The 27,595-nt window shown below is 35.9% G+C and overlaps 1 protein-coding gene across 2 annotated transcripts in view; it reads right to left on the bottom strand.

Moving 5' to 3' along the window:
* Nucleotides 1–27,595, bottom strand: part of LOC145984454 (uncharacterized) — a 92,516-nt gene that overhangs the window by 5,576 nt on the left and 59,345 nt on the right. For both annotated transcript variants that reach the window (XM_083118114.1, XM_083118115.1), the window contains exons 7-8: nucleotides 23,597–23,781; nucleotides 6,951–7,097 (exon numbers count right to left, since the gene is read on the bottom strand). In XM_083118114.1, coding sequence (XP_082974240.1) covers nucleotides 6,951–7,097; nucleotides 23,597–23,781 — 332 coding nt within the window. The remainder of the gene's footprint in view (nucleotides 1–6,950; nucleotides 7,098–23,596; nucleotides 23,782–27,595) is intronic.

Genomic DNA, 27,595 nt, shown 5'->3' with positions numbered 1-27,595 from the left:
TTTAAATGAAATAAATTAAATTATGTGAACATGCATTTGAACAGTGTTTGTGAGAGAAGAATAAGATCCAACAATTTGAGTATTTAACGCAAATTGTTACACAACTAAGATAGAATATTCAACCTTGGCAAACCAAAAAACATGATGCAGCCATGTAACCAATTCAATTTATTGTTTCACGAGACATAACCCAAACTAGAAATTCTTAAGCTCAAGCAAGAATGTAATTCAGTTCCTTTTTCAAAGAACTCACTCCTCCGCTTTGGATTTGATTTGATTTGATTTTGAATTTAAAATTTTGGGTGCATCAGTACTAAGGCTATTTTGCACCCATCACACTATACGGGCTCCAGCCCCTTACCATAACTAAAATAGCATAATTGTAATGCTCCCAATTCTGTTTTCATCATGTTGTAACTAAAATCTTTAAAATGTTCTGACTGATTAAAAGCTGAGGCTGCAAAGAGGCACTCAGCATATAGCGACAAAACAGAGGACAACACACAGAATTATACTGGCTATAGGGCCAGTCGCCAGAGCCTCGTTAGTCCAGGGTGTACTACAAGGAAGTGAGGTAGACATTTGGGTGTACTATGTGGAAGGTCACCCCTTACACCCCTCTGCTTGGGATGAACATAGGCCTAATCATTTTAGTAATCAATAGCAATAGTTACGTGGATTTTATCTTCTGTGCAAATTTCACTTGTTAAAGTTAAATTGTCCTGAGACATGAAGGTAGAAATGAGAATTTGATATTATTTATTTTTTCTGTTTTCTTGGGTAATGTTCAAGGTGAAGTACTTTTAGTAAAACTATTACAGCATACAGGTAATCAATAATAGGGTGTTTGAAAAAGAACTCCCTAGTTTTAAGTATAAATTTAATAGGGAAAGTAATGAAAACTTACATCAATGAGTACATATCATGAAAGAGGATTCCTTCAAGTTAGTACACCTCAACGTGGGATCCATCTGTTGCCCTGCACACGTCGAGACGATATTCCACTTCTCGCCACGTATTCACCAACATTTCAGGTGTAACTGTCCCAACCGTAGCGACGATTCTTTCCCGTAAATGATTGATGTCTCTGATCCTAGCACTGTACACAACATTTTTTATGTGGCCCCAAAAGAAAAAGTCCAGTGGGGTTAAGTCTGGGCTTTGTGGTGGCCAATGTATTGGGCCAGCCCTGCCTATCCACCTTCCTGGAAAGCAAGTGTTAAGAACCGCACGCACCTGTTTACTGTAATGAGGTGGGGCGCCATCTTGTTGGAAAAACACAAGCCCCTTTCAGCCTCATTTTCGTCAATTTGGGGAAAGACGTACTATGTCAACATGTTATGGTAAACGTCCCCGTTTATTGTTTTTTCTACAAAAAAGAAAGGACCAACCACACGATCTTCCATCAAACCGCACCAGACATTAAGTTTGGGAGAGTCACGTTGATGCTGAATAACTTCATGTGGATGCTCTGCCCCCCAAATTCTACAATTATGACGATTAACTGTTCCACTGACATGAAATGTAGCCTCATCAGAAAAGAGAATGTTTGGTAAAAAATTGTCATCATCATCAATTCTGTGTAGAAAGTCAACAGCAAACTCATACCTTTGGATTTTATCAGTAGGTTTCACTTCATGTAACAGTTGCAATTTGTAGGCGCGCAACTTTAGTCTTTTACGAACAACATCATACACTGCACCTTTAGGCACTCCTAATTGTAGACTACGTCTGGCCAATTACTTCTTCGGGCTCCGAACACACAAAACACGGATCTGTTCAACAACATCTTCGGAAGTTCTCGGTCTACCTGGTGATTTACCTTTTAAAACACTACCGGTTTCCTTGAAAGACTTTAGCCAATGGTGGATAGTTATTGCTGTAGGTGGTTCACCACCATACTGACGTCTAAAATTACATGAAAAAATATAAATATGCTGACCAAGGCAGTAATTTATTTTATTAAAAACATAAACTAAACGTAACGTTTCAACCTTCTAGCAAGGTCTTCATCAGACTCTGTATCAAGTACAAAAGTAACAACATACCAAAAACTGGGCATTATATACACAAAACATTACTCCCTCCAGACTATTAGAAAGTTGTTTTGGAACTTTCTCGCAGGTGGCTTTCACTATACTTTCACCTAAAAGGCGAAAAATATATACTTTCATATAGAATGTGGATTGGGCTTTATATATATCACGCTCTTTTTCCTTCATTTTCTTCCTTCTCCTCTCCTCTTTCTCTCTTGTCCTTTCCACTCTTTCTAACACTTTCTTCCATTCTTTGTTTAACTTCAGTCCCCCATTCCAGTTCATTGTGTCTTCTTCACCTTTCTTCTCTATTTCCTTGGCTTCCTTCCATTTTCTCACTAGCATTCTCTTCTCCCTTCCTATCTGCTTAGCCTCATCCCACTCTATGTCATGTCCTGTTTCTCTCGTGTGTTTAAATATCTCATTTCTCTCTCTCTTAAGTACATCATCCCTATGTTGTTTCAACCTATCTTTCAGTCTCTTTTTCGTTTCTCCTATGTACACACTCTGACATTCTTTACATTTTACTTCGTAGATAATCCCTTCCTCTTCCTCTTCTCTGTTTTCCTTTTTCTTGTTTGCATTCTTCGCTATTCCTAAGATGCTTCTCCCTCCCTTCCTGTAAGTTTTAATGCCCGCTTTCCTAAGCACTTTGCATATCTTTTCTGTGGTCTCCCCCATACTCCTTATTCCAAACCACATCTCTTTTTCTTTCTCTTCATCTTTTTCTTTCTCTTCCAATTCTCCCCTTCCTCTTTTCTTCCTTCTTCTGTTTATGTCCAGTCTATCCTGCTTCTCATAGCCATTCTTTTCCAGCTGTTTCCATAGGCTATTTATTTTGCCTTCTTTTTCACATTCCTTCGTGCATATTTTCGTTATTCTGTCCTCCATATTCTTTATGAAATTTCTTTTTGTCACCTCACTTACATCACTTCTTTTGTGGCAGAATACCCCTGCTGCACACTTCTTCTGATGCCAAGCAGTTTCAATTTCTTCTCCTCTCTTCCTTTTCATCAATATATCAAGGTAGCTTAACTTGCCTTCTTCTTCTATTTCAAGTTCCAATAATATCCCTCTTTCTTCATCTTGTATTTCTTTGGCAAAAATGTCAAGCTGCCTCTTTGTTCCCTTCCATATGCCAAAACAATCGTCCACATATCTGCAAAACAAAATTATTTTGTCACCTCCTTTTTCTATCACTTTCTTTTCCCATTCATTCATAACCAATTCAGCCAATGCTGGGCTTAGGCTAGAACCTATATTCAGTCTTTCACTCATTAACATTATTTTATCTCCCATTATACTGTAACCGTTATTCCAAATGGTTTCCAGCGCCTTCACTACCCTTTCACTATCCCATTCTCCTATAATTTCCTTTCCCATTCTCTTTTTAATAATGTCCAAAACGTGTTCCCTCTTGATGCTTGGGAACATACTTTTTACATCTAAGCTAAACATTGTCGTCTTCATCTCATTTAACTTAAGTCCTTTTATGAGGTCTACTACTTGCTTACTGTTCTTAACTGCTCTGCTTTCTTGCTGTGTTACTAACACTTCAATAACTTTCTTTAATTTCTTTTCCAAGGGTTCCAAAATATTGTTTCTGCAATTCATTACTGGTCTTAACTTTATCTCCTCTTTGTGTATCTTTGGAAAGCCCTTCAAACTTGGTAGTCTTCCTGTCTCCTTTATGCATTTCTTGAATCCACTCCTCCTACAGTCTTTAATGATTCTTTCTTTTATAGTTTGTTCTTCACCTGTTCCACAAATCTCCTCATATCCATTTTCTTTTAGGTCTTCAAACTTCCTCTCGTACCATTCTCTTTCCATCACCACAATTGCTCCACCTTTATCTGCCTGCTCTATCACCACATCATTTCTTTTCTTGATTTTCTTTATCCCTTCCCTTTCTTTCTGACTCAAATTATCTACTTTTCTTTGTTTTCCCATTTCTTTCTTCAGAATGGCTGCTGTTCTTCTTCTAATCTTGTCTCTAGCTGGTTCTTCTTTTATATGGAGTACTGCTTCTTCAATGTCATATATAACTTCCTCATAATCTACATTTCTTTCTTTAACTTTGAAACCTCTTCCTAGTTTTAAAAAAGCTTCCTCTTCTTTTGATAGGTCAACGTTCCCTATTACCACAACTCTTCTTCTGGTATCCTCTTCTTCTTCCTCTTCTCCCCTTTCTTCTTTCCATCCTAGTCCCTCTCCCTTCTTTTTCAACTTTATTTGTATTTTCTCTCTAAATTTCTCCTGCCAGCTTTTCATTTCGTAAAATGTATATTCTCTCGTAAAAATGGTGAGACCATCTTCAATAGCTTTTTCAATTCTTTTAAGGTTCTCCTTTATTATTTTTATCTCCTTTCTTCTTGCCCTTATTTCATTCCATATCAGTTCTTTTTCCATTTTCTGAACCAATATCTTATATCTCCTGGCATTGCAAACCACTCCCTTCTTACTTATTTTTAATCCTTTAGGTGCTGTGCCTCTCTCCAAACATTTTCTCAGAAACTTCTCTTGTTCGTCTTTGTGTATTTCTTTCCTCTTCAAGTCCTTCCAGTTGTTAATTTTCCTCATCAGCCTTGGAAAATGTCCAATTATAACACCATTAAGCCTTGTTTCCATTATTATGAAAAAATATAAATATGCTGACCAAGGCAGTAATTTATTTTATTAAAAACATAAACTAAACGTAAAGTTCCAAAACAACTTTCTATTAGTCTGGAGGGAGTAATGTTTTGTGTATATAATGCCCTGTTTTTGGTATCTTGTTACTTTTGTACTTGATACAGAGTCTGATGAAGACCTTGCTAGAAGGTTTAAACGTTACGTTTAGTTTATGTTTTTAATAAAATAAATTACTGCCTTGGTCAGCATATTTATATTTTTTCATAATAATGGAAACAAGGCTTAATGGTGCTAAAATTACATTGCACTGTTCAGTCGGTAACGCGTCTGACTGGCATGCTAAAGGTCCCGGGTTCGATCCCCGGCCGGTTCAAATCCAGGAACTTTTCTAACGATGGAAGCGGCCCCGGCGCCCACCCAGAGTCGAATAACATGGGTACCTGGGGGAAACCCTGGGGGGTAAAGGCAGTCAGGGGCGTGATGCTGATCACATCACCCCACTCACGACCGGATCAAGGAAGTGTGGGGCGTTACCCCCACACCCCCTATACGCCTTCATGGCATGGTGCTAAGCACAGGGGAGCACTTTACCTTTTTTTTTTTTTTGTTATAACTGACTCAGTTTTCACAAGCCAAATAACACACTGCGCTTTCTGTTGCGGAGTACACATTGTTGCTGAGTTGCTCTGCACTACACGAACGCCGGAACTGAACTGAGGGAACAAAGGAAAAAACACAGCACTGGTGACGTCTCAAGGTCAAGCAGACCTACCAAGTGCAAGGGTGCCAAACTTGGAGAGTTGATGAATCAAACACCACAAACTAGAATACTGTATGTCACTTTGTACAGATTATAGGACACATTAAAACTAGGGAGTTCTTTTTCAAACACGCTGTACAATAATATTGCTAATAGAACCATATCATCTAAATGATGCACCTGCTTTAAATTAAGCAGTATACCAATACTAAGCATTACACTTTAGGAAGTGCTATTATTAATCAATATCGAGAATATCGTTCATGTCTTGTAATCCAGCTTAATATAAAACTTCACATTCATCTCAGTAAAACCCGAAACATGCATTTCCGTGTGACATCATTGTGAGCAAAGCTAGTTAGAAAATTTTTAGATTAATTTCTTTACATGCTTTCAAGAATATTAATTTAATAGAATGTATTCAGATCGTGCAATGTTTACTCAATTCCGGCTTCTCTTTTTGCACGTTTGATGCCGAAAACGTGAATACGAAAACGTGAATACATCACTAAATATAGTTCCGAAAATATAATATTCATTCCCTTCCCCAAATACAGAATTCTCCTGACAATCTAAATTTTAAAACTTAATCAAGAACTTCATATCTCTCACTTAAATGTAATACTCAATTCTCACACCATAATTTCCATGTCAATTGTAGACTTACTCTTTATATTCAAGAGTTGGATATTGTCCCCCTGCCCAATCTTTGATTATCAACCCCCCAAAATCCACGTGTCAATTTTAGGCCTAATATGTAAGAGTTTGGGACCTCCCTGATGGTGCAGTGAAATCAAGGGGTCCTGGTTTGATTCCCGGTGGAGGCACAAGGTGGTTTGGATCCCACTTTAAAACTGTAGATCCACTCCCGATTAGCCTTACTGTGCATAAAGTGGACTTTTAACACCAACTCAATCAATCAATGTAAGAATTGGATAATGCAACCCCCCTCCTTCCAGACCGATAATACACACTCACTACCCATTATAATTCCCATTTAAGTCTAAAAATTGCTACTTATGTAGCAGTAATAATTAATTGACAACGTAATTCAACTTGTGTCCAATGCAACATTGTTCATATTAAATTTCCATTCGCAAACTCACCTGTAGGCACCCCAGCACCTAAATACTTTCTTATCTTCATCTATTGGATTAAATATGGCATATTTAATGTGTAGATTTTTTTACATACATTTTTGAAAAATATATAAATGTTGAATTTTATATTATTTGAAGAGAAAAAATTCCCCCAAAAATCTCAATGGTGCAGTCTGTTGCATAAACCTCCCCTGTGGGCACCTCTGCTCTGGGGTGATATAATTTTCAGTAAAACACTTCAGACTGGTAGCTTGTATTAGAAACAAATGATTTCAACATGATCTCAAGTTATTACTCTCAAGATCAATTAACAAGAGTATGTACAGTATCAAATATTTGCCAATATTTTGTTTTGAAAATAATTTTTATGTTACAAACCCTATTATGTAAAGTAGCGTTTGAGATAGAGTATATCATACTTACAGATACTTTCTCAGGATCCTGCACAAACCTCCAAAGGATGTCGCAACATTTATTGAAAATCTGAGGATGATTTCTATATTTGGAGATGGTGGAAGTCAATACTTGTACGACATAACTGCTTGACAAGTTACAATTTTCAGTCAAACACTAGAATAAATAAGATTTTCAGTTTTTAATTTTCTTATTCTTTTTTACTAATAACAAGAAAAAAAAACATGGTGCAGTTGTGTGGAAAAGTGTCAGGTCAACAGTAAAACAACAGCATCATAACAAACACTAGTAACAGGTGAGTGCAATGCCATATTAGGACTACTGTTCAACATAATGGAATTAGCTAAGGTTCCCAAGGAATTACAACTCAAAGGTAATCTGAGTGAAAACTGGTGTTACTTTCGACAAAACTTTGACATGTACATAAAAGCAGTGGGCCATAATGCAAAAAACAGTGAGGTGAGGAAGCTGTTGACTTCATGACTACTTTTAATTTGTCAGAGGAATCAAAAAATAATTATGAACAGGTTATAATGGCATAATAAGAACTAAGCAAATTACAAAAAGAAATACTCTACCATAGTATGTTCTCAATTCTTATGTACAAATTGAAGCGCAGTGCATCAACAGTTATGTGACTGATATTAAAAAAAAACAAAAAAACAAAAAAACAACTAGTAACATAATTTCGGTGAACAAAGGGATAGTATTGTACAGGATCACATAGTATTAGGCATTTACCCGGCACTACTTATGGTTTTATCTGTCATGCCCTTGCTGGTGGTTGAGCTTGGAACTCACCCCACATATTTTCGTATTTGTAATGATTTTGTTTGCTAAATTTGACTCAGATCAGTAAGTTATGCAATATATGTATATTTTGATTCATGAATAATACATTTTATATCTGGTCTCATAAGGTCCCCACTCCCCAGTTGTTTCATCAATGGCAGGAGATATAGGCATACAGGTAATCAATGTATTTTCTGTTCTTTTTAGGCATGTACGAAACTAACATACAATGCTCACCAAAAGCGAAAAGGCTGCTAATTACAAGTCTAGCGTTGGATCCAGTGTTAACTAGTTCTGTGGAATATCCCTCTTACTTTTATTCAGTTTTGCGACCATTGTCAGATTTTATCTCATGCACAAGCTTATTTATTATTCCAATAGAAGATAACCAGTTGTCTATCGACAGTCACATTCCTGCCACTGTTTTCTATTGGATGAACCAGGATCTCCCCGATGGCACAGTGGTAGTGTCATTGTCTTGTAATCAAGGGATCCTGGATTCGATACCTGGTGGAGGCACACAGTGGTTCGGATCCCACTTTAAACTGTAGGTCCAGTCCCGATTAGCCTTTCTGTGCATAAAGTGGACTTAAAACAACAAATCAATATTGGATGAACCATTCTTATGATGACACTGTTAGGACTATTGCCTAATAAGAAGGGCCTTTCAGGCTGTTTTTTCTCCCCGCATATATATATATCCATTTTCATGAAAAGTCACATGGTTGCACTGTGCTCACTTCTATGACAGGATTGAAGCAATGTTGGCTCAGAGGACGTTAGCTTTGACTCATATTTTTGAATGCAATATCTTATTGAAGAAGATACTTGGAAAGGAAGGTAGACGAGAGCTTGCTCTCACACTTTCACGAAGATCAAATTACAATTCTTTGAAAACACAAGTGAGCGCTGTGCTCACCTGTGAAGAATGACAGGTTTATGTAGAAACCAGCAAGAAAGAATGTTGAGAAAGAGAGAAAAAGCAGTGGGAATGGGGCGTGCAGCAGAAATAAATATGCAACACCAAGTATGAATGTTGTCATGGTGGTGAAAGTTCATAAAGAAGAGGATGCTTGTCTATTAAGAGGCAAGGAGGGTTTGAGAAATATGAAAAATTAAGGAGGAATATCTGCGTTAGAAGTGTGTTAATAAGCATAAAATAGCATTATGCCTAGTGTTTGTTAATCGATGTAACAAGTGTAATGCTTGTAATCATTTTGCAGTGGAATGTAAAGTGAAACAAGTAAAAAATGACAAATTCGAAGAAGACACATCAGATAGTGGGAGTGAGGTGCTAAGTGTAGCATCTGTGTTTGTAGCCAGCATGAGTGTAATTACACATAAAGAATAGTAATAAAGAGTGACTAGAAAAGATAAAAGTCGAAAACAAGGAAGTTCAGTTCAAAGTAGATACAGTTGCTGATGTTAATGTAATGCCATTGAGGGTATTAAATAAAATCTAAAGTGAAGGTGAGTTGAGACCAACAAAGTTAGTTATAGAAAGCTACGAAGGTCCAAAAATTTGTCCATTAGGTTTGAAATGTTAAGCTACAGCGCTTTGAAAAGACAGTTTGAAAAACGACCCAAAAAACTGTGGAAGACAACATAGATGGCAGTGCAATCAGTATCACTTCTAATTTTCTTATGAAAGTAATGCGGCTTAGTTAGTTTTTGGAATAATTGTGTAGATTTGTTTGTCTTGAAAGGCGGCACAGGAATTGATGGAAACAGTTATATTTGTGGAGTGATTTGCAGTCACGAAATGGCATTAATTTGGAAAGAAAAGTAAAATAAAATTAATAAATGAATAGCAAGCGTAACACAAGAAGAAACATCGCAATGTGATTTCGGACGTCAGGTGTTGGATTATGTACTAGAGTTTATTTTTCTATGTTATTAGAATATAAATAGTATCCTGAAAGATATACCGAGGCAGCAAACCACAAGTGTCACTTGGAAGCGAGCAGTTGGTAAGCAATGCAGCCTTTCGAACTGTAGGGACACAAGATCTGACTGCACTGTTTCCTGAAGGAGATTTTAGACCAAAGCGACATGTGACAAAGGACATGGGGATTTCACACCAAAGTGACACGGGTCCTTCTGTCCAAGGCAACTTTCATACCGAAGCAACAGCGACATATCTCACTTTAAAATGAGCCAATCAAGAGCAAAATTTCAATGGCATGATGGGCAGCATAGACCAGTGTTCGGTTGGTGAAATCCTCAAGTGATAAGTGTTGTGTGCCGCTTTGGTGTGCAATCTTTCTAAAGGAAGACACTCATTGCATCGTGCATGCACGAACAACAAACCACGGAAATACATTATAAGCTATTTGCCTATAAAATTAACTGATATGCCATCTGGTGGGATTTTCAGGAACTACTCTATGTAGGATACATTGTGATGTCATTTAAAGCATGGGGTATATGCAAAAATTCACAATATTTAAAAATATTGCGTAATATAAATGTTTCTACCATACCAGCCATGACAGCATGCTGCTATTTCATAGCTAGTACTTCTGATTGTAAACAAAGATTTATCTTACATAGCAGCGGCATATACTCTGGGTCATCTAGGTAATCGCAGATTTTTTTTTTCAAAAAAATATACATTTCTTCGCAATATTCTTCCAAACCAATTTCGATGCATACATTTCTTTGCTTCCAGTGCGCGAATGCTTCCAACCATTTGCCGCTGAATGTCTGGGAACTTTTCTCCAGCCGGTGGAATGATGTTAGGGAATCTCACCCTGACGTCATTCCACCGCTTCTTTACAACCCTTGGTGAGGAGAGAAGAGAGAGGAAAGAGTGGGGAGGAAACACTGCTTCTTCACTCTAATCTTCAAAAGCAGCGAGAGTACTTCCTTCACGGAACTGAATATTTTTGAAAGGGAAAGATATAAATAAATTATATATATTTTAGTTAATTTAAGTTGCTATTCCACCTCTTTAGATTAATAGTGATGGAGATGAACGACTAAAACATATAAAGAACAAACACATCAGGCACATAGCCAGGTGGAGGACTCGGGGAGCTGAAATCCCCCTCCCCGAAATCCTACTTATATATAATTTAAAAAGTGTATAGTGGTAATTAATTTTACTTCATTTGCAGGATTATACACCTTGCATAATACGTTGTAATTATCTGAGATTTACTTTCAGAACTTCTACCCCCACTTTTTCAACTTTATGTGATGGCTGCTAATAAGGGCTGAGTACCCTCCTCTCCACCCCCACCCCGAAATAAATTTCTGGCTCAGGCCTGCAATGCTTCGAACTTTTAAAACCTGTCATCGCAGGAAATTTGGAGCTCCAAAAGGGATTTTTTTTTATCATTCATAGGGAATTTCAGTCTGAGCCAGGAACACAACAGAAGTTTGGTGCGTGAAACTGAATGCATGTGGTCATTGGCTTTATGCTGTACTTGATGTTTATTATTTATTTAGGTGTTAGTATTTGTCGTGATAGTGCTGTGTTAAAGGATAATGGATGTGATAGAAGATTTGCTGGTGAAACCTTTTGGAACAAGATCTTTTCAGGAGAAGTTGCAAATTGTTAATACAGGTAGGCCAGTGCCATCGCTTGAACTTACTTCTATATACAAAGACAAAAATCGGGAATATGTGAGACATTTCTCGCAAGCAAATTATCACAAAACACCATGGTTGACAGGAAGTACAAGTGTTAATAAGCTTTTTTGTTGGCCGTGCTTACTTTTCGGGGCTGAAAAGAATGTTTGGATGCGTGGCGGATACTGTAATCTAAACAATCTTTGCAACGCTTGTGCCAAACATGAAAAATCAAAAAGTCATATAACTTCCTTTGTTAAGCTGCAATCTTTCGCACAGACACGTATTAACGCGCAACTGGACAATCAGCGTTCTTTGGATGCGGTACGGCACAATGAAATGGTGAAGAGAAATAGAGATATACTAGTGCGCTTAATAAATGCAGTGTGTTTCCTCGCAAAGCAATAACTTCCTTTTCGAGGCCATGGTGAAGAAAGTGACTCCTTGAACAAAGGAAACTTTGTAGAATTGTTGCAGTATACAGCCGAGAATGACTCGCAACTTGCCGATCACTTGCAAACTGCAACGGTCTTTAAAGGCACGTCTCCTATAATTCAAATTGACCTTATTAAGGCAGTTTGTAACGTGGTCAGTGATGCTATAAAAGACGAAGTAGACAACGCTAATTTTGTAGCTATATTATTAGATGAAACAACTGACATTACTAATAAATCCCAATTGTCAGCATGCATTCGTTATGTTGACGAAAATGGCCATGCACAAGAAAAATTTTTGTTTTTCGCTGACGTTAGTGTTGACCAAACAGCCAATGGTTTGTTCACGCATGTCCAAGATGTGATATGTGACTACCGCATTAGTAATAAACTCTGCAGTCAGACTTACGACGGGGCATCAGTCTTGTCTCGAAGCACTAGTGGACTGCAAGCGAAAGTTAGGGAAGTCTATCCTCAGGCGCTGTTTATCCATTGTCAGAGCCACGTACTGAATCTTGTGCTTCAGCAATCGGTCTGCAGAATCAAAGAATGTAGCATCTTTTTTACAACATTATCTGGTTTGGGTTCTTTTTTCTCTAAATCGACGAAAAGAACCCAAGCATTAAAAGAATTTGTCGTGAAAAAGTTGCCAAAAGTTGCACCTACCAGATGGAATTTCTCTTTGTGTCTTGTGAACACTATAAAGGAAAGCAGAAGTGAACTAATAGAGTTTTTTGAGAATGTTGCCGAAAGTGCTGGGGAATGGGATTCCGAGACTATGCTATAGGCTAATGGGTGCATTTCTTTCTTAAACAAGTTCCAAACTTGTTTCTTGCTCGAACTATTTTCCAATTTTTTTTCCTACACTGATGTGTTGTACAACACATTGCAAACTAAGAGTTTGGACATAGCCTATTGTTCACAAAAAATTCATGACATGATGCAAATACTTAAAGAAATGAGAGTTGATGGTTTTGAGCAGGTATGGTACTCGACTAAGAGTGAAGTTACAGACCTGGAAATGAAACGGAAAAATGAAGACCCAGAAACTAGTTACAAAAGATTGTTTAATGAAGTTATCGACACATTACATGGTCAACTTAATGATAGATTTGGCGATTTTCATACATTGCACTTTGTTTCCCTCTTGGATTCATTTCAGTTCCCAGTGTTTAAGAGTAACTTTCCAGAAAGAGCTTTCATGTCTTTATTGGAAAAATATGGTGCACACTTTGATTCTGTGAGGCTGAAAAATGAACTCACTGTTCTCTTTGCATCTCAAGATCTCAATTTTACTGGGAAGCCAATTTACGAGATAGATCCTAATATGGTAAAGAACAAACTAACTGTTGCCTTGCCAGAAGTATATAAGTTGGCAACACTCATTCTCACTATACCATCCACTACAGCTTCTGTTGAACGTTCTTTTTCGGCACTTAAAAGAATAAAATCATTCTGCAGATCAACCCAAGGACAGGACAGGTTAAGTGGACTTGCTCTGCTATTTAATTTGGATTTGAATTTAAAATTTTGGGTGCATCAGCACTAAGGCTATTTTGCACCCGTCACATTATACGGGGTCCAGCCCCTTATCGTTACACAGAACAACTCTAACGTTGCATAACTAAAATCATAAAATATTAAAATCTTCTGACTTTCATTAAAAGTTGAGGCTGTAAAGGAGCACTCAGCACAAATAAGGACAAAACACAAAATTATACTGGCCAAGGGGCCAGTCGCCAGAGCCTTGTTGGTCTGCAGTCCAGGGTGTACTATGTGGAAGTGAGGTTGACTATTGGGTGCAAATGCTCTGCTATCAATTGAAATGGAGTTGCTACGTAATCTTCAGAACAACCCCACTTTTCCATTTCATGAAGCTGTTATTGGGAAGTTCACCTCTCAAATAAGAAGACTAGAGTTCAACTACAAGTAATCGGGTCCTGGGGTAAGTTGAATTTTGCACTTAAATTAATAATGAGCGTTTCTATTTCACTAGTGCATGTCTTTCATTTTATATTTCACAGGTTGTTTTTTTAGCTTTATAATACTGTCTTGTTTCATTATTTGAAATTCTACACATATATTAAACTGCAATAATGAGAATTAATTGATTGTGGTCGCAACAATAAGACAAACATTCCCACACAATATTCCTAAATCCCATATGGATCCTGATATAAAAACTTTTGGAGTTTGATGATCAAAGGTGGGAGATTACCCACTCGTTAGAACCAGCATACGCCACTGCTACATAGAGCGGCCATATTGGAAGCAACACTAGTGCTCAGGTGGTAATTTTAATCGCAAATTGAGGAAATGACCCAGTTTGAGTAACACGCAAGTGACAAAGCAATGTGTGTGGCTTATCGTATCGCCTAGATCTGTTCTTGTAACGTGCGGTTTATCATGTCACCTAGATCTGTTGTTGTAACATGTGGTTTGTCATGTTGCCTAGATCTGTTGTTTGCACAATTAGCAGCAAGTGAAGGCACCATGTCGCTTGTCACTTTCCTTGGGAACTCCCCCTGTGGCACGTCACTTCAGTCTGAGTACCCTTCCTTTAAGGAGATTTCTGACCAAAGAAACAAGTAGCATGCAAATAAGACATATGAACATGTGCTGAACGTGTCGTTTGCTGTTTGGACCCAAATGCACAATGAATGCTATTTTACAGTCTGGAAGTGTTAGTGTCACTAGTCACATTAATGTGAACATTCCGTGTCGCTTGTCCCATTGGTCTGAAAGTTTCCTTACACTCATACCGATGGCACTAAGGAAGGTTTGTGGGTTCCCCTTGTCGTTTCATGCAATCATCATTATCATTATCACCACAATTAGTTTTGAAGTGGAAGAAAAGAGACAGTAAATATCAAAGATACAAATGCTTCAGTGTGTATGTATTTAAAATAAATGATGATGATGATGTTAATAATAATAATAATGAACTTAATTCATACACAAAAATTTAGTTATCAAGAGCATTCCACACAGATATTTTCTCCCTCATTATTAATGAAAGTAATGACAACAGGATGTAGTCGACTGTCTAGAAGGTTCGTTAATATATTCACAACCACTGTACCAAATATCATAGCAATTATCACATTCATAGAAATGCTTCATGTAAAAGAACCTGACATTACAGCCAAAAACTCCATTTACTTCCATTATAAGCAGAGAAATACCATGCAGCGAGACCAACCTCAGTGCCTCTAGCAGTATCATATCTGAGTAGAACATGCCAGAGAGTCCAGAACAGTGCCATTTTCCACACTGCATATTCAAGGTGCTGTAGTTAAGCTGTCATCGCAATTTTCAAAAAATAATTAATTTGGTAGGATGACGTACACATGTACTCTGCACAACACCTTATTTGTCTGCTCTGAAAATATTCAAAGTCCTGAATTCATAAATTTGGCAACATAGCCCTTCAGAGCCAACAAATAGTATCAAACTTAGTACGTTTTCCTTTCTAAATGAAAACGCTCTTGTTAACATTTTTCATTCTTTCACATTCCATGAAGTTAGGAATCCTAAACTAGTAATACAATACGCAATTAAACAAAAATCGTAAATTGGAAATACGAATGTTGAATTTTATTATAATTCTCCGTTCTGAAATTGAAAAAAGAAGAATTTATGTGCCGTTTGAAACACTGAACTGGTTCTCCTCCACATGGAGAGAATTGCCATCAAATTTGAATACAATGAAGCAAATTTCTCACTATTTTAGGCAAAATTACAGTAAAGATACCTTGCACAATACCCGACGATTCTGCAAAGTACAGCTTTTCCTTGATCTGTGGAGAAAAATGTTTTGGAACTCGGACACAATGTTCTTTCAACTGAGATCAACTTGTTTTAGAGTTTCACATTAGCAATCTCCTGGAGCAGTTGGTTAGATGGTCGTCTTATTATACTTTTTCACCAAGAAAGAAACATCATAGGTTCAAATCTCATCCTCTTCTGCTTCTTTTTTTATTGTTATTTACCGAGTACGAAGTGTTGTAATAATGTAATATTAGAATAAGATTATATTAAATCGCTGTAAATATTTATGCGATGCATACTTCGAGGAATGTTTCAGCTCATCTTCTTGATTTTTCAGTGATTGGCAGTATTTTTGGCAAGAACTTCCTTTTCATTCAGCTGTCGAAACACACATTAAGAATTTAAATGTCATAAATATATGTTCTTAAACAGGATGTTGTAATCAAGGTGTCCCGGGTTTTATATCCAGTGGAGGCTCATTGCACAGTGGTTCAGATTTTTGTTTAAACTGTAGGTCCAGTTCCATTTAGCCTATCTGTGCATAAAGTAGACCATACAATACAAATACACAGACACACAAATACGATATTCTTTCTTTGTGCTCTTCACTGGGGACCTAAAATATACATCGGATTTTCCATGATACAACCACAAATTATATGCTATATTCAAAGTTTGAAACTATCCACTTCAGACTTTACATCGCATGTTTCTGCACATTCCAAGTTACATTTTCCTTACTACGACTAAAATGTCATCTGGAAATCCTGGACGTGAATTGCATAAATATCAACGGAAATTTCCAAGAAATGTAACTAAGTATTTTTGTCCAAGGCCACTTTCTTTCTGTAAAAGTTTTTTTACAAAGAAGTAGGCTTGAATCCACGACCATCCATTCTGCAGGTAAACATGATCCCCCTACACCACACAGCTCACGTTACTTTAAGCACTCGATTTGAGAGATGAAGCCATACATATTTCTCTAGAGGTGTAGTGTAGTGTAAAGTGGAACGTTTTAGGTGGAGAATATTTGCTGAGCCTTTAGGATAGCTGGGGAATGCTTCAAGCATTAAAATATGCCCTTAAAACAAGTTGACTTTTATGAAAACATCCACTTTCCTATCTTCCAAGCCCATTTTCTGGACAAGTTGTGAAAAATATTATTTTTTGAGAACTGTTCCATATTATGCAAAGTAATGTAAATAAAATGTCGCATAAACTCCTCACAAATTTGCTTCAATCTGCACAAACTTGATGGCAATTTCCTCCAGGTGAAGAAAAGTTCCATTCAGTGTATGAAACTCCTCTGATTTAAAGTCGAGCAAGCAGAATCGTAAAAATTCCTCAAAATTCTTTATCCAGTTTATTATTTCTGTTTTATTGTGTATTATAATAGCAAGTTATAGTTTCTAAGTTCATGGAATATGCGAAATTGAAAACCTCTCACCACAGCGGTTTTCGCCTAGTGGAGAGACCAACTCAAAGTTGGCTACTCTCAGCTGGCGCTGAAGTGTAATGTTGCTAAGTTTATGAATTCGGGAGTTAGAATTGTTTCAGGGCGATCAAATAAGAAGTTGTGAAGAGTACATTCACAGAATTCTGTGCTAATGGCAGTTTGATGTACACGTATATATTTGATGCATGGCTATCTTCAAACTGCTGTCACATGCAATCTATTGGCAGTAGAAATAATCTGTTTTAACCAGTTGCTTAGACGAGTGTAGGCATTTACTGCCATCTGCAGAGAACTTTGTTTTTGAAAGTCAAATCTTACAATGGCTGCCTTGTCACAACCAGTAAGTGATCTGGAACTGGAACAAATCTTGTAAGATGGAAGTAGTGTTAGTAGTTTTGAATTGGCTTTCACTAGTGCTGAATGTGTGCAAGAAGAACTTAATCTCTTTGCAAATAATGAAGCTGAAGAGGGAAAAATTCAAAAAGGAAATTTCTGGGACAGTGAGTTATTGTGAAGCTGTATGACAGTGGGAGGTTAATTACTTTCACACATCATGGTGATGGAAAAGATGTATCTACAATACATGGAAAATACATAAACCACAAAAATTACATCAAACGGAATAGAGTACATTGTGAATGAGTAACTGAAAAGTTGATTTAAATATATTATCTAGTTTTAAAAATATAGTCCTTTGTTACAACCAGAAAATGCTAAAGCTGAGCAATTTAAATGCTGCTTGAGGTTCAGCAAGTGGGATATTTAAATTCCAGTCTGAGTGGTTAAATATGAGTGCAAGCAGTGTAAAAGAATTCTAGGTGTAAATGCATGTGTCAGCCTAAATCTAGTAAATAGGGTGAAGGTTAACCCAGTATCTGCAAATGACAAACATGAACTCATTCAATATAACCAAAATATTTTTGAAGGAGTAGGTAAATATGCAGGTATATTAAAAATAGAAATAAATTTAAATGTAAAAAACAGTTGCTAAGCCTCCTAGAAGAGTACCTCATGCACTGAGACCTAAATTCAATTTTTGTGCTTCATTATGAAACCAACATTCACGTGTAAAAAAAGTAAAGCCCGACAATTTTTATTTTACAAAAATTCCATTTACTTGATAAAGTTAAATGAGAGGACAACCATTGACTTATTTTTAATAGCCTGGATGACTGATGTTGGGGGTACCTTTTCTCATGTAATGTGACATAAACTCTTCTTCCTTTCGGATTTCTATTATTTTTCCCATCTCATATTCAGTGCCAACTTTGGGATTCTGTTTACCAAAGAGTAGGGGGAAGGAGTTTTATTTTATTATTCAAGCCTTCTCCTGGACTAGGTTAACACTATTTTCGTAATTTTTTTTTTTTTTTGCATAATTTTCAGGAATTACAACAGCACTATTTCCGTCTCGCTTATTCTAATTGCGTTTTTTTTTTTCGTTTCCTTATTTAGTGTTGCTATTCTTCCATTTTCGGCTACTTGCGACAATGAAGAGAGATTCAAAAAGAATACCCATGCTCAGGTCAAATTCGAACCCGGGGCCCTCGCAATGTAATGCATTCTGATAACCACTTCATCACTAACGTCAAAAATGCGTTTTTTAAAATGAATTTTTCACGAATTTTTCACATTTACATTACTTTGATTGTAGGCGTGGACAGTCCAGTTAATTAATATTTACGCTGCAATCTTTCCGTTAACCCTTTTCTTTGAGTCTGAGAGACACAAACTTCCCTGCATGTGGTTAAAATGATTGATAGTAAGTAACACTGCTGCTTTCTGAACACTTCCTTGGGCTGTACGACCAGACACAAAGCTGGACTTCAATTCAAACGAGTGTGCCACTTTCTCTGAACAGAAGTGTACAAATATGCATGTAGCAGATCTGATGTCTAGATTTTTTATGAGGAGCAAAGTATAGAATTCTTAAAAAATAAAATAAATAAATTTAAAAAATAGAAGCCATGAAAACCCATACACCTCATTTACAAATTCCTTGGCACTCCACTGGAAATCAACCAAGGATGACGTCATGCTTCTGAGAGAACCTTCAAGTTAACTGTGTGAATTGTGGTCTCAGGCAGAGATTACAATGCTTGCCAATTGTTGAACTGTGCATGCTCAGCTCACAGGCTTCAGTAAGTAAGACTGTTGAATCATACACGATATGGGCTATCCTGTCTGTGACCGAATTCTCAATTTCCTCCTATTCAATGATTAGAGTTAACAAGAAAACATAATGTTTCGTAGTTTCGAAAAACACCAGTTTATTTGTAATATTCGGTTTGCAATATTTTTTATGAATATCAGATAAAATAGTGCAATATGGTTTCAAGACATGAGTATGAGCATACAAGCAAAAAATCAAGAATGACTGTATGGTCCAGTCACTACAATACCTACTCATGACACAAAGGGTCCTCGGTTCAATTCTATCTATTCAGCACCTTTTCTTAAAAGATTGAATGCCAAATAATGTTAAGTCTGTGAAATATTTATTGTGAATTTGATGACAAATGATTTTACCTCTTAATACAAATTGCAAATAGTTTTGAAACTGCTCAATACAAACAAAACTACTTTAATAAATTTGAAATCATAAAATGAGACGAATAAAATAAATGTAATAATAAAAACAATAAACAGTGTATTATTCAAAACTAGTGTTTGCATGGAATTGATGGAACTATATTTTATGCTTAGTGTACCATTGGTTTACTGTGCTATTAAATCTTGCCTCTAAATCCAAACACAGACACAGGCATTATTGCTGGAATTGTTAATAACCCAGTATCAAGCTGTAATTTCATAAAGTGATGTTTCTTTCAGTTTGCCATTTATATTTCTTCAGTTTCTATTAAAATAATAAATGATTTATATTGATTCATACCTTGAAAAATTGTGTAGTTTCAGGTGTTGTATGCATGCAGTGAGCAAAGATGATATTGACTTTGTATCACTGCACTCATCAGTCCCTAACTACATACCAACGTTCTTTAAAAACTGAAATAACTTCATCACCTCCCCCCCCCCATGCCCTCTTTATACAGTTACATTACTTGCTTACAAAATTACTCATCTCTCCACCGCACAAGGTTTCATTTGTGGAACCACGTCATGGAAGGGATGACGCCATATCATGGAGGCTATGCTTTGAAGCAGAGAAGAACTAACTAACTGTGTGTGAAATGAAAATCGGACAAAACAGGCTTTTCTGTGCATCATCCCCTCTTCCACTTAATACCTAAACTTACATTTTTTGTCTAATAACAGATAAAGTCGTATATTTTTTTCTACAGAAGCCTAAGTAGGCAAATAAAATGCTCTTTGAATGTGACATTGTAGTCAATTCGGTATAATAACTGCCAAATGTGCCAATGGTCCTGGGTTCGCTTCTGATCAAAGGCAGAGCTATTTTTACAGTGCAGTGCCAACTAGTGTATACCTACGATGGAATTAATTATACGACTGTTATTTTTAATAAAACTGTAATTGTTTTTTAGAGTAACTACGTCATATAAAACCTCTTACAAAATGTGAAAAGGCATGTGAATGAGACACACAGGTCTTGCTTTGCATTTCGTTCAAGATCAAGAAATAGTTGAACGTTAATGTGGAATTCTCAGCAACCAGGTCAAAAGTTTGAGCTGTTATTAAAAAAAATATAGGTTGAATTATGAATAGAATTTACACTAAACAGATTTCAATTTTTTGAAACTAAAAATGTAGTAGCTGAGAATATAGTTGGTTATATAAGTCGTCCGAAGTATTCCAGATCTTATCATTATAATTGTGTTGTAAAATCTGTAACTATATATAAGAATAGCGAAAATTATAAATGTGTAATTCATCTGTATTCTAGGATTCCAGAACAATATGTCTTTAGATACAGATTAAATTGAACATATTTGTAGGTGACAATACAAACTTGTGTCAACAAACTCGAAATCACCTTAAGTTTAAGATATAGAGGCATGTAATTTATAATCACAGTGATAGTAGGTATGATCTGACAGCTATATTTGGTCTGCAAGTGTAAAAAGATTTTGCTACGAAGTGTGCTTTTCGATATTAGCAGGTGAAATCATGGAATAAAAATGCATGTGATATAAACTTTCTGCATCCCATGTATTCAAGAATCTGTGGCTACAAAATTAAAAAAAAAGTTTCACAGTGTAAATGCTGATTCGAACACACACACATGTGGAGCCTCATTTGCAACTAAAAAAAAAAACACTTTCTAACCACATCCTTAAGAATGTGAAGCCTTAACACTAACCACTTTTTTTTTTTCAAAAGGAATACCCCTATGCGGTAGCGTCCCCCGTTATTCACTTTTTTCTCAATTTTTCATTTCTCGGTTTTTCTCAATTTTCAGGGTTTTTTCTCATTTTTGACAAACACGAATATCCATGCCTTACCCAGGACTCGAACCCAGAACCCCTGGCATCGTAGTGCACTGTGCTAAACACTCCACCATGGAGGTCAACAACCACTCACCTACAACTTCTACTGGTAGGTCGTTATTTGGTTATCATGTAAGTTTTGGAATTGTTTAACCACTGGTCACTAGTATTTCTTCTCACTGATTTTCTTTCAGATGTAGTTGTTTTTCCAGACCGCTACAATTTTTTAACTTCTGCCATCCATGGAGATCCTTATGGAATACATTATTGGGATGCAACTCCCAGAAAAGAGAATATCTTAGTTTCAAAATACTTGAGGTGGGAATAATGTGTTCAGTCATACATTTGACCTCAACAATTTTCATCTTTGAAGTTTTGCTTGCAACGCAAGCATTTACTTTCTAGACAAATAGTACATGAATTGTTCTACATCAAGTGATTTGCTGGTTGTAACGTCGATGACGATTTAGCACAAATAGTGCCTCAAAATATCATCATCGCTGCAACATTATGTAGAGATTTCCCCGTGGAAAATTTCTGCTTTCGCAGCAACTTCGATTCATTGCCCTGTTCTTCGAGCTCCTCTTTTAGTCACTAGAGTGCAGCACTCCATTAGCTGGCGCCCTCTAGCACTGCCGGCAAATTAACTCTTCCCAATTGAGAACAAAAACAGTCGTTCCTATTCCTTCAGCTTACGCACGTCGACCTCATCTCTGAGTAGCGAGAGCCTTGTTTATCATACAGTTACGTATGTATATGTGTGCAGCCGATATGTCCAGATAGTCTAAGCGGACCTGTCAAATTTTGTGTATAGAATGACTTTCTTTGGGAATAATGCCTTCATTTACTTCTACTGTGCATTACGTGGTAGGATTACGTGGATTTTTCATCAAATGAGAATGATTTTTGGAAGACACGAAGAATTATCTATAAAGTGAAGAAGGATGTTTTGTCTCAAAAAGTCAGCAGTCTTTGTGGTGTTTGCCAGTATAGCTTCTTGTGCCAGGTAGAAGGTGCATAAGAGATGTTCCGGAAAGCTGTTTAGCAGAAATTCCTAAAGAAGGCCAATATAACGTCCCAGAGAAGGAAGGATGGATGTTTGATTCCTGCGAAACAAAAAGGGTGCTGTTTTGCGATGCCAAGCCAAACCATGATAAATGTACTAAAGGTATGTACTGGACTATTGTATGCACATCGAAATTAAGATGATAAAACCATTTTCCCCTCTTGTTATGTGTGTGGCATACATCGTCTCGAAATGAACAAAGCTAAATTGCATGTGAATAGTAATTCCTTTCTTCAAGATGTCTAACTGTCATTATTTCATCGTACAGATTAGTGAGACGCGTGTACAATGTTCTTGATCAACTATTTGAATTTATCGTAAATGCTTGGGAACTGTGACCTGATTAGTTATGAATCCTACTGACATGTGTATTTACATCATAAAGTTAAAATAAATGAAATGGCAAATGCATTGGAAGAAAAAAAGATGTAAAATCAGCATGCGGTATAGTGCGTGATTTATAGTGCTTTGAGCTGTTAGTCATCAAGAATATTTTACTATCCCTTTTGATCATTGAGATCTTCTGACGCTTTGAACCAAAACCAAAGATGCAAATTTAACTTTTTTGAGAGCTCCAACCATGTGGCAGATTTTAAGTAGTGTAAAAGGTCGGTGTTAGAACGAATTTTAACAAACATGTTTTATGGCTTATATTTTAGTTAGAATGCATAGCAAGGTAATTAAGCCAATAATTGAAAACATATCACTAAAGATTTTAATGTAATTGTTATCAATTTTTTGCCACAAAAATAAACAGTTTTAAGACAAAAAATGTTGAAGGCATTTTGACTTTGTAAACCATTATATTTTGTATGTCAATTCAATATCAATTTTCAAAGAGTACAAAATAAACGCAAGTTAAAATAAATGTTTCTTTTATGATTTTTATGAAATAAAAATAGAGTAGTAGAGTATGAGAGTAGAATAGACAAATGTGCAGAGATTGAATTAGTGTACATCTTGTTGTGATTGCCTTGTAGGAATGAGTGTTTGCCTTTTGATTGGAAATAGAATCCCACAGTAAGAAAAAAAAAAAATGGGACTGGGTTTCTTTGTGGTGTTGCCTTTTCCCATGCCCCCATATTCGGCCCAATTACGCTCAATTTTGCAACAAGCAATAAACCCATCACATGGTATAAAATGGAACTTACCATCCACACGCTGGATTCAGATTCCTCCCAATTCTGCATGTTTAAGAGAGTCTTCAAGCACAACGATAATGCTTCCAAGCATGGATCAGACTGATTAGAACTCTCAATAATATGAAATATGACTTTCAATGCACCACATTCAGCAAGAACTACTGACAGTCTTGAAGATTCTTTAGTTACCACATCTGTAAAAAAAAAACTTTATGTTGTCGAATTATCATCAAGTGATATAAGTTTAATAAATTTACTTTAAATGCAATAAAACAACTCCACTATTACCATGGCAAAATTAGCCCAAAAAAACAGACCCAACATTCAACTGCCAGTTATGTTCCATGATGAATACAAAGTACAGACTTTCTGTCCAATCTTTTGAAACTGTAGGAAGCACTATAAGCAAGCATCTTTAATATATCCTCGTATTTTCTTTGAAGATACAAATTATGTAATATGTTTATCTAGAAACAAATCACTATAATAACTTAAAAAAACTCATACTAACAATTAAAGCCTTCTGGTAATGAGATACTTTTAATGCCTGCTTAAGTAGGTTTGGCCCAGCAGAGCCCAGTTTTCCCCATGCATGTTTTTTTAAAAGGAAATTTCACATCATGTTAGAAATTGTAAGACCCAATGAACCGTGATCAGTTTAAGTAAAATTCTCGCATACAATTAATTCCTAGCAGAGCTTACAAAACTTGTACATGCAATTGAACAGTCTTTTTTATTTCAGTGATGGACAGTAATTTTGGACCAGTTTACAATATTGTTGCACTAATGTTTTGCAATTCAAGACATAATTAAAGAAAACATCAAATAATTATTCAGCAACTTTGCAGAAATGGGAAACAGCTACATTTAAAATTACAGTATGCAGAAACACACATTTTAATGACAATTCATCAATTTTTATGACTTTTCATTTCTGGTGGTTTTACATTTTTTATCTAGGTAACTTGTTTTTCCCCTGCACTCTCTGTCAGCTATTAAACAAGAACTTTTCCTTCTCCAAAGTGCAACCAGGTGCTTGTGAACAAAACATAATGAATACCTGATTTATTTGTAAGCCACAATAGTGGAAAGTAGAATTAAATGTCAAATATATAAAGACAAAATCACTAAATCATAACAGAAATTCAATATAATCATAGGTTACTGTAAGGAAGAACAACTTTGTACATGTATTGTAAAAAAAAAATAATAATAATAATAATAATAAAACAATTTTGTCAGTTTTTTTTAAAAAAAAAGCCCATCTGGGACTCAGGCAGAATGGCCAATCCTGTGATTAAGGCAGCCAGTTCTAATTTATAATGTTAGATATTATGAAAACTCCTGAGATTCAAAATCATGCACATTAAATACACTAAAGATTTAGTTTCATTGATGGAAGAATATGAGGAAATTAAAAGAAAAATGTTGCTTCCTATCCAATATCAAAATGTCTAGTTGGAAAACTCTTCGATGAACAATTAAGTACTTTGAATGTGAAGACTTAAGCCACATTCACTTGTAGTGTTGTAGTGTTGTGACTGTGTGAGAAAAGGCCCATTTTCTGCATTCAAAAACACCACTTTCACTACTCCAAGCTTGATATACATTCACAAAATTGATATTGATTGGAATTTAATAAGTTTTTGCTCAATTGGAATTTCTGATGAGCAAGTTGGTTTCAAAGTATTTAACATGTTGATCTTTAGTGTTATGTACCTATTTAATGAGATTGAGTCACAAGCCTACAAATAACAGTTTCCCCCTCTCCTTTCTTCTAAGTTTATTAAACTTCCTGTGTGCAACAATTTTATTCACCTCTATTTTTCTTATATTACATCACCACTCTGCCACTTTCGACATGATAAGATTGAATATTGATTGTATGAAAGTTATGAAGGTTATGAACAAAGAAGCACCCATACGCAGGCCAAGACTTGAACCTAGAAACATTGGTGGGATGAACATGAGTCGATCATCCAGTGCTATGAAGATATACTAATATATTAACTCCAACCACAACTACCTTTCTGTTGTTTCTCATATTTGTCAGCTTTCTTATTCTGCCTATCTGGTAATTTCTTCAACAGATCACACTTTAATAAACTTAAATTTTCATATTTAGCATATTTACATGAAAGTCATTTTAGAAAAAAAATATATTTAACTTTTTAAGTTTCAGTTTATTATTTTATTTTTTTACAGGCATAATTACTTAAAATGTTTTTTAATACCATTCATCATTTCAATAACACATAATGAAAAACTATAAGTATTGGAGGAAAATCAAAATTTTAAAATATAATTTCAATTTTTCTTCAAAACTTTCACCTGCTTTTAATTCTGGATCAGTGCAATGAAAATAAAATTGCATTATATGTCAAATAAGTCTTCAAATTTAAATTAATGGCAGATTTGAAAGCTTCTCACAAGAACTAAAGATTTAGTGATAACAAAATTAACTTCCTACTTGCTGTGGTAAAGTAAAGAAAAGAAAGTAAAGTGCTCCCCTGTGCTTTGCACAATGCCATGAAGGCATATAGGGGGTGTGGATTTAGGGCTTCATACTTGCTGTAGTGCATCCAGGAGTATTGAAAGCTGAAATATAGTGGCATTACCCAGCCTCAAATTATATAATATTTTCATAGACCATACTCAACATTCTTCTTCTAAAGAACATTTGATTGAAGTATGGGTTTTAGCACCCCCCCCCCCAATTCCCCAGGAATGCCACTGCTGACTAGACACAAACAAAACTGAATCTTGTTACTTCGATATCAGAGGATTTCTATTAAATAGGCAAATGCATTCTCCCATTACAATATTGTGGAAATCCATCATATTGTGATAGCAATTCTTCTAAGATGACTCCCCCAATGTGCATCCACCCTACACACACATCACACATGTGCTTACATATATTCAATGTACTATTCTTACAATAGACATATTATAAACCCTATTTCTTATATTTGTTCATGAATTTAATTTCCATTGTAAGTTGTAATACAAATTAGCAACAATTTTTCTCATTTTATCTTGAAACATGAAACTTCAACTCTTGATGAACTGAATAAAATTCTGATTTTTTCTGTGAAAATTAGGAATCAGGATGCAGGATTTTCCCCTAAGAAAAATATCAATGCAGCCTAATATAATCCAACTGATAGGTTGAAAGAAACAAAAATATAACATGGAGTGCACCAAATATGTGAATACTCATGTGTAGATGCAATGCATATTGTCTGACCTCTGTAGCAGAATGGTTTTCACAGTGTGCAGTTCTATGATGCCAGGGATCCTGGGTTTGAATCCTGCCCTGGGCATGAGTGTTCTTTGTGAGCATCCCTTCATCAAGTTCATATCATCACTCAACCTCATAGTGGCAGAACAGTTAAATAAAAGAAAAACAAATCAATCAATCAATCAGTGCATATAGGAGATATTGGCCTTGTACTTGTTTGTGGTGGCATTTTTGGAGACTGGACAATTATTATAGACAGCATGAAAATATGAATCCTGCAGCTGTCAAATGATATAATATTTTGGTCCTAAATTGCCAAGAATGTACTCAAATAAATAGGAAAGGATCTTTCCAACTTTATTCACATTGCCCATGGAAGGTTGGAAAAAGGAAAACATTCTTCCTCTTCTTCATTATGGAAGAAAACAAGTGCCTCATTCAACCCTTTTACTTACCATTGAATGAAAGAAGCCACATATCCCATTTCAAGATTTGTTATCCTTACTTACCAAGCACAAGCAGGTTTTCTCCAGCAAAGACATCTTCTTTCCATGACTTGAACTGCCACAGGAAGTTCAACTAGCAGAGTCTACAACCCTCTAGAAAATTTTATGACATAAATATTGCTTGAGAAAAGTATATACGTGGGAAACAGAAGTCGGGCCAAATAAAAAATTGATGTAAACACCATATTTTATCACATGACAATTTAATGAAACCTTGATTGTTGAATTTATTGTGTGGATAAGAATATAAATTGTTAC

The sequence above is a fragment of the Lepisma saccharinum genome, chromosome 2, assembly GCF_977018435.1.
Source record: "Lepisma saccharinum chromosome 2, izLepSacc3.1, whole genome shotgun sequence".
Lineage (NCBI taxonomy): Eukaryota > Metazoa > Arthropoda > Insecta > Zygentoma > Lepismatidae > Lepisma > Lepisma saccharinum.
Note: the sequence above shows the minus strand (reverse complement) of the source record. Positions and strands in the feature narration are given on the sequence as shown.